Genomic DNA, 14,450 nt, shown 5'->3' on the forward strand with positions numbered 1-14,450 from the left:
AGCATTCTATAGCCCTGTTTCCACCACAGGAACCCAGGAACTAGGAACCTGTGGAGGAACCCAATATATTTCCACTACAGGGACTAAGATCTAAATTAAGTTCCGAGGACATTTTTTATCCCTGCTTGGGAGGTAGTATTTTCTACAAGTGCAGGAACTTTAGAGGATTTAGAGGACATTTATGATTTCAGTCACCATTTTTAAAAATATGTAGCCACAAACCAGTTCACTGTGCTGACATATGAGCATGAAGTTACAGAAAAAAGCATACCACAGATGGACTGAAGACAATGATGTTGTGTAATGGTCTGTGCACCACTGACCTTTGAAAACAGCCGTCACTTTTCAGCAGATTATTTTGCCCACTCTTTGCAGGTCTTTAGACTGCAGTGGAAATGTAGGCATCAATGGGCTGAGGGAACTATTTAGTTCCTTGAAAAGTCATTTCGGGGACAAAAAGTTATATGCTGTGTTAGAGGTCCATGAAACATACATAGTGTAACATGCATACTCATCCAGATCCACGTCCACCTTGATGGCCAGAGTGAACGCATTAAGGTCAAAGCCAGTTATTATACAGTAGAGCTCCTGAATGCAGAGCAGAGCGATGTGCCACACCTGACTGCCAAACACTCACCTTAAACCAAAGACCGTTGCTCAGTAGTAAGATGTGGCTTGACCTGAATTATCATCCCCTTTCTCTCTCTCTCCTTTTTGTTGCGGCTTATAGTCTCCTCTTACTCTCTCGGCCCCCCCACACCCTCTCCCCCCACCTCGTATTCAGTGGGCAACCAGACATTCTTGACATTTTGCAAAGGTTGAAAGACAAAGAACCTTTGTCTCCTAATAAGGCCGCGCTCTATACCCCACCTGAATGAGAAAATTGAGAGGGAGAGTGCGGTGTGTGTGAGAGGAGGTGGAGGCAGGGGGGCGGTGTGTATAGAGATACAGATGGGAGCATGAAAATGTAAATGAGGATTGAGAATGGGCAGGAAAAGGAAAGAAAAGTTTTGGGTAGGAGTAGGGCTGCGAAGGTATACATTTTTTTGTTATTGCGGTGAGAAAACAAGTTATTCCTGCTTTAATAATTATGTTTTATCGGACTTTACAGAAGCATACTGTCATAAGTGTAGTGTTCTTTGAGGAATAGGGTAATGCATAATGTGTGTGCACCGTGTAAGTAAGTGAAAGTGAGCAGCAGACTGAGAGCGACAGTGCAGAAGGTTGTCAGTCTGACAGTAAATGTACAGTCCAGGTTGCAGTTAATCAAAGCTGCAGCTTCTCAAGACCAAGAAAAGTCTAATCTGTCATTTCCCAAGTGCTAGAAAAGTGAAAGGGGGGTTGGGCCTTATCCTTTTCCTCTTTATCAATTTTTACACATTGAAAACAGCATGTTATTCAGAGGCCGTGTTCCTGAATTGTGTGTGAGAATGCTGATCCATAGATGTATTAATAGAGCCGTACACTGATCTCAGTATGAGATTGACCTTCAAAATAAAATTTGCAGTGATGATGTTGAGCTCAAACCCTGCAGTAGGCATCACATGACCACTGTATTGCAGTAATGCAGTTATCATCACAGGGTAGGAGGGGTCATGAAGGGTTGTGTGTGTGTGCATACAGGTAAGAGGTGTGGGAGGAGGAAGAAAGTAGGAAAAAATTAACATTGTTACGATCAATCCCCCTATCTGTAGGTTGAGAGTGATAACAGTTTGAGAGGCTAATGTAAGCTGTTACTGTGAGAAACAGCCCGATGCTTCGCCTGCAGTCACACAGACAGACTTGCATGTTCTGCAAGAGAACGATATTCTCTATCACTGCAATCGCTTGAAGCAGAACTCACAACACCCAAGGTCCTTCTGGTCTCTTCTCATCTCTCTCTCTCATCCATCACACCCCTCAGCTCTACCTCTCACCTCCCTCACCGCCTCCCTCAATCTCTCTTGCACCTTATTCCTCCTCAGAAAAAAAAAAAAAAACTTGCTCCAAAACAGCTGAAGCGAGAGAAAAATAGTGTTCCAGCGGAGTGTAAGCAAGGACAGAGGTGCGATGAAACAGAGATGTTTAAATAGTTAGAGCTTGTCACTTGGACAAGCCCCCACCAACCTTTTGGTTTAGTTGCTTCTTGCCAGTGTCACTCTGAGTTATGTCTACCTCCTTCTTCCTACTTACCATACAGCTGTGGCCCCTTGTTATGCAATGTCCCTGCATTGTCTTATTCGCAGTTTGCAATTTTGCAAAGGCGCAGAGTTAAAAGTGAGAACACAATAGTGTTTGTTTCTGTGTTTTGTCTCAACATTACATAAGCAAAAAGGTAAAAATATCTGGACCTGTCTTTAAAAGCAGATGGTGGGTTATGACATCAGGCTCGTTAAAGGCAGCTATAACTAGGAAGAGCTAAGGGTTGTTGTGAAGTACACTGCTTTAAATCCAGCTTCCTCTTACTAACAAGGAGACAAAATGTTCAGCGTGTGTGTGTGCGTGTGTGTGTGAGACGAGCTATGAAACAGAACAAAAGTATGTGCTGCAAAAATCTTTAAATTCTCCTCTCATAGTCTCCATGTTTGCCCCCCCTGCTTTTCTCTCTGTCTGTGTGGGTACTCTGTCACTCACTGGAATGTGGGCAGATATGGGATCATATTCAGACTTCCAGATTCATTCTGCTAGCAACTCAGGAGCCAATATTAGCCACGCGGTCGTTGTTTTACCCATGAGCCCGTTGCCTTGGAAACGTTGCATAAGAGGGAGTGGGAAAGCGGGATGCCCCTTGCTGATTGGGAGACAAGGTGGCAGATCTCTCTTTCTCTCCCCTCATCTTCCCTGCATCTTCCTCTTGCATCTTGTTCTTCTCCCCTCCGCTCAATGCTCCTTCTCGCTGTATGTGTCAAAACACTGGAGCTCCGACTGTCCCCTCGCGCCACGTGTTGAATCAACTCACCGCCCAGCACCTCTAAATAAAGCTCCACAGTCAAAAAGCAGCATATCTATTACAGTTAGTCGGCCCCGCACCCAAGCTTCAACTAAATTAAAGCCCCTGCTGGAACAGTGATTTATAGCCCAATTGGAAATGTTTGTCCACACACAGCCCTCACACACACTAGCACCTGCATACACACTTGCACGCGTGCCATCATCCTTGGCTGTGGGAGGCCTTGGCTGGAGACAGGGAGGATAGCGCTGTGTTGAATCCACTGAGACCACATGTTCAAGACGGCATGACTTGGCCATCCATGGCTTTCATGCAAGCAAGGCAACACTGTGTCTGCATACCAGGAGGATGAGAGAGTGTGGGGGGGGGTTGATGAGGGAGAACAGCAAGTGAGGGAAAGATGGCCTTGGCTCTGGAGACGGGACAATTTATCTTCTGTATCCTCACTGACTCCAACTGTTTGCCAAGAAAAAGAGAAACACGATCAGACTAGACGTTCAAACTTGATACAGTCATTTAGGTGACAAGACAGCATTTTTTCCAAAAACATATAAACAGCATAACAACATGCTGTCTGACATACCTGTGACAAAACCAGACAAGTGATTAGTGATCTCAACAAATCAGGGTGCACACGTTCCAATGGAATAATCCCAAACTGAATTTCTTGTATGATTTGCATTTTTTCTAGCATGTAGCAAGCCAAGAAAAGAGCAGGGTGGGCAGCCCCTGTGTGAAGGAGCTGTCTTAATCCATGTGTTTAGCAAGCACCATCTGCTGCTTTTATTCAGATGGGAGTAGAAATATTTGGTTGATTAGGAGAGGATCTGTGTAGGATAGCCGCGCCGTTACCACTGGTTAAAAGGGACACACATGCACGATTCCCGTCAACTGGTGTCTTGGAAAGCAAGACAGACACACAGACGTCAGCATGCAAGGGCTTAATAAGCACACATGTGAGTAGATGTGAATGTGCAGCACACGCAAAACACGTGACAAAAGTGTTCACAACGCCGTAACGCAGCAGAGAGAGGCAAACATGGAGATGCACACTAGCTGAGCAGATCTGGAGGAATGCAAACACTTGCACAGATTAACAAGAAATGTCTGCTCAGTGAGGTAATGGCAGAGAAACAGGATGATACACAACAGTCTGACCTACCTTTGGTAAATGTAGGTACATATTACTCAATTGTACTTTGTATAGATAAATGTTAAAGTATTTCTGTGAGTTGTTTCTTTCCAAAAAAAATTTTAAAGCTCAGTGTGCCTCCACATTACAGATCTGCAGAGATTGTATGATTTAGGTTGAGTTCTGCTCAGCTGGTAAAACGTTCAGGTTCAGGTTTAATCCACTGAATAATGGTAGCTGACCTGGGACTTGTCCACACTTCTGGCTGGTTGCAGTTTATCACAGATTATATGCTTATGTTATTAAAACACCCCATCCTTGTAGAGAATTACAGAGAGTTAGTTATACCATTTAATGAGATTAGTAGATCAGCATTTCAACTCTACACTGCTGTGGACCACCCCAGGAGGACTGGAGGAAAGCAGGAATAAGAGCCATGCTAACACAGCTGGGACTTATGGCTGCTCCTGGCTAAGGTCCAGTGAGGAAGATGAACTGGACAAAATGGGATTCATTCCGGCCAAGCGGCAGGAAATCAGAGACTATTGCGCCCACATTTTACACAGACCTGTTCCACCATGACATCCTGGATTTAGATGCTGCACTTCATCGGTGGCCCATACTCCCAGCTGACGGGACGCAACAAACAGAACTGGCAAGACGTGGGGAGGGGAGGACTCTGTGTTTACATACAACGAACACAGTCGACATGGATTTTTTATGTGAAGATGGTGGCCATATTATTATTACTATCTTGTTGCAACTTTTTACATCCAACTTGACACCCATTAAAAAGCAATGCTGTATTTATTTTTTTGTTTTATTTTATTTTTTTATTTTTTTTAATGTGCAAAGACACAATTACAGAACAAGTGAAGACAAGTACGTAAACAACTCAAACAGGATTAGACAATAGACAATAGACCAAAACAAGGGACAAATAATTAAAGTAGAACAAAACAAATAACACAGAAGCAAAGAAACAAATAACATGAGCCTAGAGGGTACAGAGTAAACATACAAAATAAAAATACATATATGGCTGAAAGTTATGGGCGTGTAGTAGCATGAAGCAACTAAAACGTTCTTTTCATTGTGCTTGCCTAAATTACCTTGATAAGTTTACATTCTGAGTAAAGAAGAAGGGTTCATCCATGAAATACCCCTGCCCTACCCCTATCTCATTGCATATGTTCATGGCAAAACTCTTGTGTGTGTTTTTCTGCCTCCAGGCGCTGATCTCGGTGGTCTGATGGATCTGGAGTCTCTGTACCGTGGTGTGGAGCAGAGCATCAACCACACACGAGCAGGGCGAATGCGCAGGCAGAGCCTGGACAGGGCCTACAACATTGAGGTGCTGCTGGGTGTTGATGACTCGGTGGTCCAGTTTCACGGGAAGGAGCACGTCCAGAAGTATCTGCTCACACTCATGAACATTGTAAGTGCTGGTGGCTCACAAAGTTAAACACACACACACACACTGAGGCACCTGATATTTAAATTGCTGACATTTAAAGGGACAATTGAAGCCTATATAGGTTCTAGCTCAGAGGAAAGTTAGATTGCTTAAAGGGACAATTCACCCCTAAATCAAATATACATATTTTTCCTCTGGCCTGTTGTGCTATGTATCCATCCAGTTTGTATTTGTGTTAGTTAAAAAGTATTGGCAACATCAGGCTTAGACTTCTGCCTTTTTTCAAATATTATTGAACTACTTTATACCATGGAAATAAAGTAGTTCCTACATGAAACGGCTCACAACAGGGTCTGTGAATTATCTTGAGTGACCAGGTCATGATTTCTGGAAAGAGACACTGCTGTTGAGTTTGTCAAATGTACTTTTTGGTGCTTCTTGCACCACAAGCAGAGTGTCGTTTAGTTCCATTATATTTTAGAGAGGCAGACATCTCTAATCCCTGAGTGGGTTGTAAGGGTTCCTGACCAAAAGGAGGAATAGAATATTTTAACTTTAAGCATATGTTTTTTTGAATTTTGAACAACAAGGGAAGAAATAGTGTTGGTCATTTTGATTGAGTATATATTTGTAGACTTTATATATATTTAAAGTGATCATAGTTTCATGATCATTGATGGACATTTGATTGAAGATTTTATTATCTTCAAACATAAAAATAAGAAAAAAAATACAGACTAAATCCTCACGAATTGGGCATCCACAGTGTCTTACTTAAATATTAAATAGGAATACTGGTCCATTTGAGTTAAATGTGAAGTAAGTCAAAGAGAGGTCAAAGAAAGAGGGCTAAAACACACACACACACACACACACACACACACACACACACACACACACACACACACAGACCAACTGAATGAGGATTCAATTCCCTTCCTACATGTTCCCATCCAGCAATCAGCCGCAGGTAATCCTTTCTTCACTATCTGAATATGATGAGATTTCATTTGTTTGAGTGTGTGTGCGTCTGTCTGTGTGTGTGTGTGTGTGTGTGTGTGTGTGTGTGTGTGTGTGTGTGTGTGTGTGTGTGTGTGTGTGTGTGTGTGTGTGTGTGTGTGTGTGTGTTAGGTGAGCCCTGTGCTCTGAAGGGCCTCCTACATATCATTTCATCAGGCTTTGTGTCATGTCATCATTCATTGTGTGTGTGTGTGTGTGTGTGTGTGTGTGTGTGTGTGTGTGTGTGTGTGTGTGTGTGTGTGTGTGTGAGAGACAGACAGACAGAGAGAGAGAGAGAGAGAGAGAGAGAGAGAGATGCAGAAACAGCAGGCAGTATGCTCCAGGCCACAACAACACTTAGCCAAGCACTCAAACTCCCAGTTGTTTTTATGTGTGTGTGTGTGTGTGTGTGTGTGTGTGTGTGTGTGTGTGTGTGTGTGTGACACTGAACACACTGCAGACTTTAATCTTTGCAAATTAAACCTGTGGTGAGAGTGCTTCTTGCGCGCATTCGCTCGCGTACATGCGCACATTCATGTGTGTGCACGTCTGATTGTGTGCGTGCTCCTGTTTGCTTTCACTTGTATTGAGACCCACTGCGCAAGGAACCAATCTCCGACTGTTAAGCAGGTGCAAGCATACAGCAACAAATCCTACCACACCTCTTTGTCTCAGCTCAGCGCTTGAGAAAGAACAAGAGCTGCTGTGCTCTCTGCCTCCCCTTTTAGATATTTGTTAGACAATATAGGAGAAGGGGATTCGCAGCCCTGTCGCAGCCCCCGTCTAATCTGTGGGGAAGCGATGGAGAGACAGAGGGAGAAGGAGTATTTTAAACAGCGCATTCGGAATAAATTACTGACAGCCAGATAAACAGAAATAAATAAATAAGGGCTGCCTCCCACGCGTGGCATCTGGGCGACTTTCTTCTTGAAAGTTTGCTTTGCTCACTTCAGGATGGGTGTGCTCTCTGTGTGTGTGTTTTATTTCGTTCCCTCTCTGTCTTTCTCTCACTCTCCCAGACTCTCAGCAGCACTGAGTCGCTCCACACTGAGCTCCTTTGCACTGTTACTCCTCACTGACTCGGGTAGTTTATGGCAACAAATCCTCAACAATGTTAAAAAAAAAACTTTCCAAGTATAATGTGAGTGATAACACAGGTGTGTGAGAAGGCATACAAGGTAAACTTAGGTTAAGGAGAGAGATTTGAGAGCATATATTTGCCACAGGTGCCCTCTTAAGACATTCATACTTAAGGTTTGTGAGTTACTGTGGCTTTTTAACCACACAGAAAGACGGTGTGCATACGACTGTCACTCTTGTCATATCACCTGTCATGAACATGAAGAAATCTTTATAAATGTTTGTGACTATTTTCATTAAGTGTCATTCGGTCAGTTGTGTCATTTGTAATGTAAAGCTGACAGTTTTAGATGTTATGACAACTTGACATTATCAAAAATAAAGAAACCATTTAGCTTTATGTTTTAACTTTACATTACACTGTCATATGTGGTTGGTTTGGACGCTGGCCATCATTAAACTATTATAAGTGTCATGAATATTTTCCTTGACCTCAAGTAAAGTGGTACATTTTGGACTTATAAAGATGTCATTAAGTTTTAGTACACTGCTTTTGAAATGTTGTCTTGAATAATTCCCTGTACTTCAAGTAAAGTGGTACCATCTGGACTTGTCATAAAGTTGTCATTAAATGTTATAAGGCCGGTTTTGTGACTGAGTACAGCATCAGGATGATTTTGCTCACGGAAGCTGATGGACGGACAGCTGTTACTTGCAAATAAAGTAGGCTAAAAAACAGTCTGCTGATTATCTGTAGCTGGTGTTAGCTAGTTAGCATGGTTAGCAGTGGAGCAAACTGCCCAATTAGCTGACTCAGCCCTGGTTGCCAGGAACCAGAGAACCACCTCAGTACTGTATTCCCTGTCATCAAACTGGCCACCGTCAGTCTCAGAGGCTGCGTTAAAACGTGATTCAGTTTCTTTAAGTTTGATACTATAAAGCTGTCACAACACAGACACATCACCTTTGCATTAAAAGGACATATATGACTGAATGAGACTTAATGAGACATAAACTTTCATGAAGACATGAAGACAGCATAATGAGTCTTATGCACAACCTTGAAAGAAGAGTTTAGGAGGAAATAAGGACAGTGTTTTGTCACTGTTGTGTCATGATGTCTCCTCTCAGCAAGTTCCCTGCTTCCACCTCTTCTTCGCTCATGAAATTTCTTTGCCCAGTTTCTCTCCTCACTTCCTGACTGAATTGAGTGTATCTGACAGAAAGGCTCCTGTACGCCTGTGTGAAGTGATCCTCCATCTTTTGTTGCAGCAGCTGTTATGCTGTTGAACAGCCACCTTCAAAGGATAAATAAAACGCCTGTGTTTCAGTACAAAAGGTTATTCTGTAAAACTACAATGTAGTTATTCGTTGTATCTCAAAGTTTATTTTAACTCATCTTTTGTGCTTCTGTAACAACTGTCAGCATCATCATCCTCTATCTCTTGCCTGTATCTCTGTCTGTCTGTTTGTCTGTCTGGACAACTGACAAACTTCTGAACTTCTGGTCAAGGTGGACAATTTGATCTTGTGTGTGTGTGTGTGTGTGTGTGTGTGTGTGTGTGTGTGTGTGTGTGTGTGTGTGTGTGTGTGTGTGTGTGTGTGTGTGTGTGTGTGTGTGTGTGTGTGTTGGAGGATAGGGGGCGGCACTGCTGTCTGCAAGACATCAAAGCTCTCCCACAGAAAACCACTAAATCCTGTCTGCAAAGTTCAACCGGAGTGTGTGCATCTGTGTGTGTTAATGTGTATGTTGAGTTAAATGTGTGTTCTGATAATTCTGCTTCCCACTCCTTTCTCATGTGTTTACCTTTCCTTTCCCCATGCTGCATTTTTTTTTTTTTTGTCCAGTTGCATCAAATGTGCGAGACTTGGTCAAACCGCAAAGCTTAAGCGTTCAGATTTTAATAATATGTCAGTGGATGAGTCTGCATGTGAATATGTGCACGGACACACAAATAAACATAAACAAGTTTCATCAACAATGGAGACCATGAAAGGTAAATGTCAAAACCCATTCATCTCTTCTGCAAACTGCTACATTAGAAAAGAAGTAGAATGAATGGAACAGACCTTTTCTTCCTCTTCCTTTATTTCTTACTCTCAATCAACAAAAGAAAATCATAAAATGAGGATTTCTTTTGAGATGATTTCTATGACTGAGGAGATATTAAAAAGATCTGAGAAAACAGATGGATTAAGGGCAAAATTGGACAACTAGAGGCTTCATAAGCTTTTTGGTTTAAAAAAAAAAAAAAAAAAGTTTTGTTTAATGACCTCATAAACTAAGATCTCACTCAAACATTATCCAAAAGACTGTTTATTTTAACAAATAAATACAGGTTACTGCTGTTTGTATCCTGTTTCTAAACAGTCAGTATTGTTTGGTTTAACTGAAATGTTTTAGTTGTCTAATCTTAACCAAACCTGATCCATAGTGGTGACAGATCAGAAAACACTCAAGTGTGTTATTTTTCTTTCATTTATAAAAAAGACTTGCAATCAATTTAGATCTTAAGTATGACTTACACAGAAAAACAAGCAGAAGTAGTTATTTATAAAACCATATTTTGACACGAAAATAATTTTATCTCTAAGCAGATCTCTAACTTTTCCAGGTTGTGAACTGTAGCGGTACAGCAGACGTGTATGCACCCAAATCTGTGGTGAACTTTAAGAACAATGTGATGCAAATTACATGTTTAGCTGTGTTTGTCAACCTGATATTTAGTCCACAGAGTAATTTGTGTTGCCTGGCTTCAATCTCCTCTACCGCTGCAGTGATCTCATTGTCCAAAAAGTTTCCTTTTCTCTCTCCTGGCTATTCCTGACTAAACCCTCAGTTGTGCTTAAATAAGGGGAATTTTATCAGTTGAATATAAGCACACCGTCGAGAATTATCCTAAGACTGAGTTCAAGTTTAAATCAAAGAGCATTTTTATAAATGAGGCTAAAGATCTGATAAGCTGCCCTCTTTCTGCTTCAATATTAGTAACCAACATGTGGCTCTATCAGAATACCTGTACATTTGTACATGGAAAAAATATTAGAATTAAATGTAGGTTTAGAGTTAAATGTCCACAATAATAGATACAGTCAAGATAATTAATACACAAAGTAAAAGGAAGAGACGTGAAGTCCCTTTGCAAAAACAGATAAAAGCCACTGCTACATAAAATGAATAAACCAACACTGGTCTTATTGATAGTCCTTGGCATGCACAAAAATAGTGAATCAAAACTGAGATATCTGTTTTTGAAAATGAACCCTTCAAGTGTTTTACTGATGTGGTTTTTTTTTTATTGAAAGATGAGACAAAACACTGGCGTCAAACTTTAACTGGTGTGTCGCATGGTGTGATTTGGACAGGGAAGACAACACAAACAAGGAAAAAATCATTCAGAAATACAAAACAGTTTCCGCTGTTGAACCAGGGTGCAGAGTGTGAGAGAACTGAGATTAAAAAAATGAGGTGTATGTGTGTTGCTGTGTGAGAGGAAAAAATGGCGGCACAAAAGGGGAAAATAAGAAAAATACACTTGGCGTGAGTTGGAAAAAGGAGAAAAAACATAGAGGTGGCTCTTTGCACTGAGTCTGGCCTGGACCTCAGGTGACAAAGTGGGCTGGTAAGACACTCTTGCTACAAATGAGAGTGTTGTAATGACATTGTTGTGGTAAATCCCGTAAAATATGCTGTGTGCCAAATGCCAAGTGGAGGCCATTGTGCAGTAATCTTCCCGTGGCAAATACCATGGTGATAGATTCATTGGCCAGCAGTAATCTGTCTGTCTACCTGTCTGTCTCACCTTGTAATGGAGACCTTTAGAGAGGTGCCGTAAAGAGTTAATCACTCCTTTCATAGATATGAATAGTCACTGCTGATGAAGGAGGTGTGTGTGCGTGTGTGTGTGTGCGTGTGTGTTTAATTTTAATGATGCATATTGGTGTATTTTGTCTGCACCTTTATGTCTTCGGTATGTGATAAGCATCGTTTCTGTGTGAGCCGTCTGGAAGTGGTGCAGATTGTTCAGCCTTGTCTTTACCAAATCTCCTGCAGGTGGAGAAAAAGCCACGTTAATAAGTGCAGGGAAGAGCAGGGAAAGTAGAGGTAGTCCAGGTAATAATAGACACCTTGTTAGCTGGAAGTGTCAAAGATATGTGAGGAGCACTTTCAGACTGAGAGCTCAAATCCTGGGTCTCAGTTTTTAAATATTCTCATGTGTATTGACAAGAAGATGTAGAGAAGCTGTCCAAAGTCTTACCTAATTTATGTAGCACTCCAGCCAGATTTTATTTGATGACTCAGTTCTGTCTCATCAGCAGCTGAGAGTGTTTTTAATGCATATCTTCAAATTGTTTCCCGACAAATTTAATTGCCTATTAAATAAGAGCCACTCTCCATGATGACTTGATTAAATCACATGAGCTCGCTGTATGAAAATATTCATTATTACATGGTTTGCATAATGTATTTTAAACCTTCATGAGCACATTACTTTAATATATCCCTTAGTTTTAGTAAGAGCAAAGAAATGGACATATTATTTCCTTATATATCATTTGAATATATAAAGTAAGGTATCATTGTGATGTTAAATGCACTGGAGGTGTAAACCTGTGGGTGAGGTGCCAACCCCTGTGAAAAACTGCTGAACTATCCTTCCCTTAAGCTCCTTTTATACTGGATGAAAATCCCACTAAAACCCACTAACATCTGCCTGTTTCAGTGGGAAAGGATACAATCAGCATTCATTCCCAGGTCAAATGACTCTGCAGAAAGCACATGTATTTCTCAATAGTGATGGAAACATGACACCCGGGTGGACGTGCTAATTTTTTTTGTTTCTTGAACCCTTCTGAGTCGGCGCGTCAACCCGGCGCAGCAGGGATTTGCACCTCCAATACAACAGGGCAACCCAATTCAGCCAATTCAGGAAATGTTGGGTTTTCATCAGCTGTAGCTTAATAAGACCCCTGTCTCTATAGGAGATATAGAAATTCCACAAATGAGTAAGCGTATTAGCACGTCCAGTTTCCTTGTCTGGAAGTCAGTGGAATTTTTGAATGGGGGTTTTTGTTATTTGCCTGAAATAAGGTCTGTAGTTAACATAAGCTTATGAGTTTGTCACATTTTGTTCAGTGACATAAAATGCATCAGCAAATACCCCACTCATTAATTTTAAAGTTTTTACGTGTCTTTAAAAAGGTAGCTGCTAACAAGAGAATAAAATAGACTACAGTGGCTGTAAACGACATTAGTCATCATTACACAAAACATCTAGTCCCTTGACAGGGATGGCGCTGAATCACAGGACCGTGGTGTAATTTGTTTATAGCCTAATTTTTTTACTACTTCCGATTGCATTCACGCTTAAAAATTCACAAGAGTGCTGTTTGTGAAGATTACCTTGTTGAACAAAACATTTAACTATCATAAACCTTTGTTCACCACCGAGCTTATTTTTTGGTCATCCCTGCAGCACTCGCCAACACAGCTGAATGCATGCAAGAAACAGTAAAATATAACACAAAGTACAAACACAGTTACAGGAGCGAAAAAAAAAACAGAAAGGCAAACTCATCTACTGGCAGTTGGAAAGGACTCAGTTGCAAATTTTAGTGGTGTATTTAAAAAACTTGCATATACGTGCTAATTTTGAAATTAATATTTTATTATTCTCACTTAATCCCATTTGCTTTGCTGTCGCAGCAGTTAAAGGTAGAATCAGTAGGATCCGTCCAAGCTATTTGTAAACAATCCAGAAATATAGTTGATGAATCTCACAGCATAGCTTTGCAAACTAATGACAACAGAAGGCAGCCTCTCTGCAGAGACAGCTACCACCACACACTTCTAGTGGATCATAAGTGATGACTGAAAGGGAATATATTTATATGAGTCTATACACTCACCATTTGTTTTGTTTTGTTTTGTTTTTTTAGGTAAATGTTGCATATTATGTCTTTAAAAAGGACCTTTCTTCCTTTTCATACCTCAGATTTTCATTTAATCTCTAATACTAAAATTAAAAAAAACAATCTGACTGACAGGATATAAATGTTTTTAATGTTCTCTGATGCACCAAAAGGTTTATTAACGTAAGTTTTGTTTGTAAACATGTGAAATAGAAGCCTCTTTTTGCAATTATGATGCACACAAACAAACAAAATCCTCATTATTAATTTTTTAAGTCAAACATATGAATTATACTACTTATGTGGTTTAACAATTACTGATTACTGTGCCTTTTGACATCACTCCCCACTCCTCCTTTGCCAATTTTCTCAAACCTTCTCTATTCATTTCATCCTCCCCTCTCGCAAAGTTAAGTGACAGGCCCTGGCTGCATTATTTATCTGTTAGTAATGATTTGTGCCTTGCTGACCTCTAGGCCTGCACAGACAGACAGACAGACAGACAGACAGACAAATCTAGATACCTTGGATACCTGTAGCCTGGGCAGTAAGTAATGACACCTGGTGTCGCCCTTCAGAACGTCAGAGCATAGCCAGCCGCAGTAATGAGACACATGCCTGTACAGTTGTTAACAAGGAACTCTGTGTGTGTGTCTGTGTGTGTCTGTGTGTGTGTGTGTGTGTGTGTGTGTGTGTGTGTGTGTGTGTGTGTGTGTGTGTGTGTGCGTGTGTGTGTGTGTGTGTGTGTGTGTGTATTGTGAGTGTGGGTGTTTATATGTGCATGCATGGCTAAGCACATTTCAGTGAATATGTGGGTGTGTTTGGGATTATAAATCGTTGTGCCATATCTGTCCTCCAGTGTACAGCATCTATCTGTGAAGTGTTCGACTGTATGCAATTGTCAAGACACATGAAGCTAAAGACAGGACAGAAAGGACAATACGTCCCCTCTGTGCATGTATGTTTGCATGTTTGTGTGT

The 14,450-nt window shown here is 41.1% G+C and overlaps 1 protein-coding gene across 2 annotated transcripts in view; it reads left to right on the top strand.

The window, feature by feature from the left end:
• Window positions 1–14,450, top strand: part of LOC146326927 (A disintegrin and metalloproteinase with thrombospondin motifs 2-like) — a 151,202-nt gene that overhangs the window by 110,333 nt on the left and 26,419 nt on the right. For both annotated transcript variants that reach the window (XM_084719291.1, XM_084719292.1), the window contains exon 4: window positions 5,294–5,499. In XM_084719291.1, coding sequence (XP_084575417.1) covers window positions 5,294–5,499 — 206 coding nt within the window. The remainder of the gene's footprint in view (window positions 1–5,293; window positions 5,500–14,450) is intronic.

This window comes from Lutjanus erythropterus, chromosome 5 (genome assembly GCF_056507025.1).
Source record: "Lutjanus erythropterus isolate fLutEry1 chromosome 5, fLutEry1.hap2, whole genome shotgun sequence".
Classification (NCBI taxonomy): Eukaryota; Metazoa; Chordata; class Actinopteri; order Lutjaniformes; family Lutjanidae; genus Lutjanus; species Lutjanus erythropterus.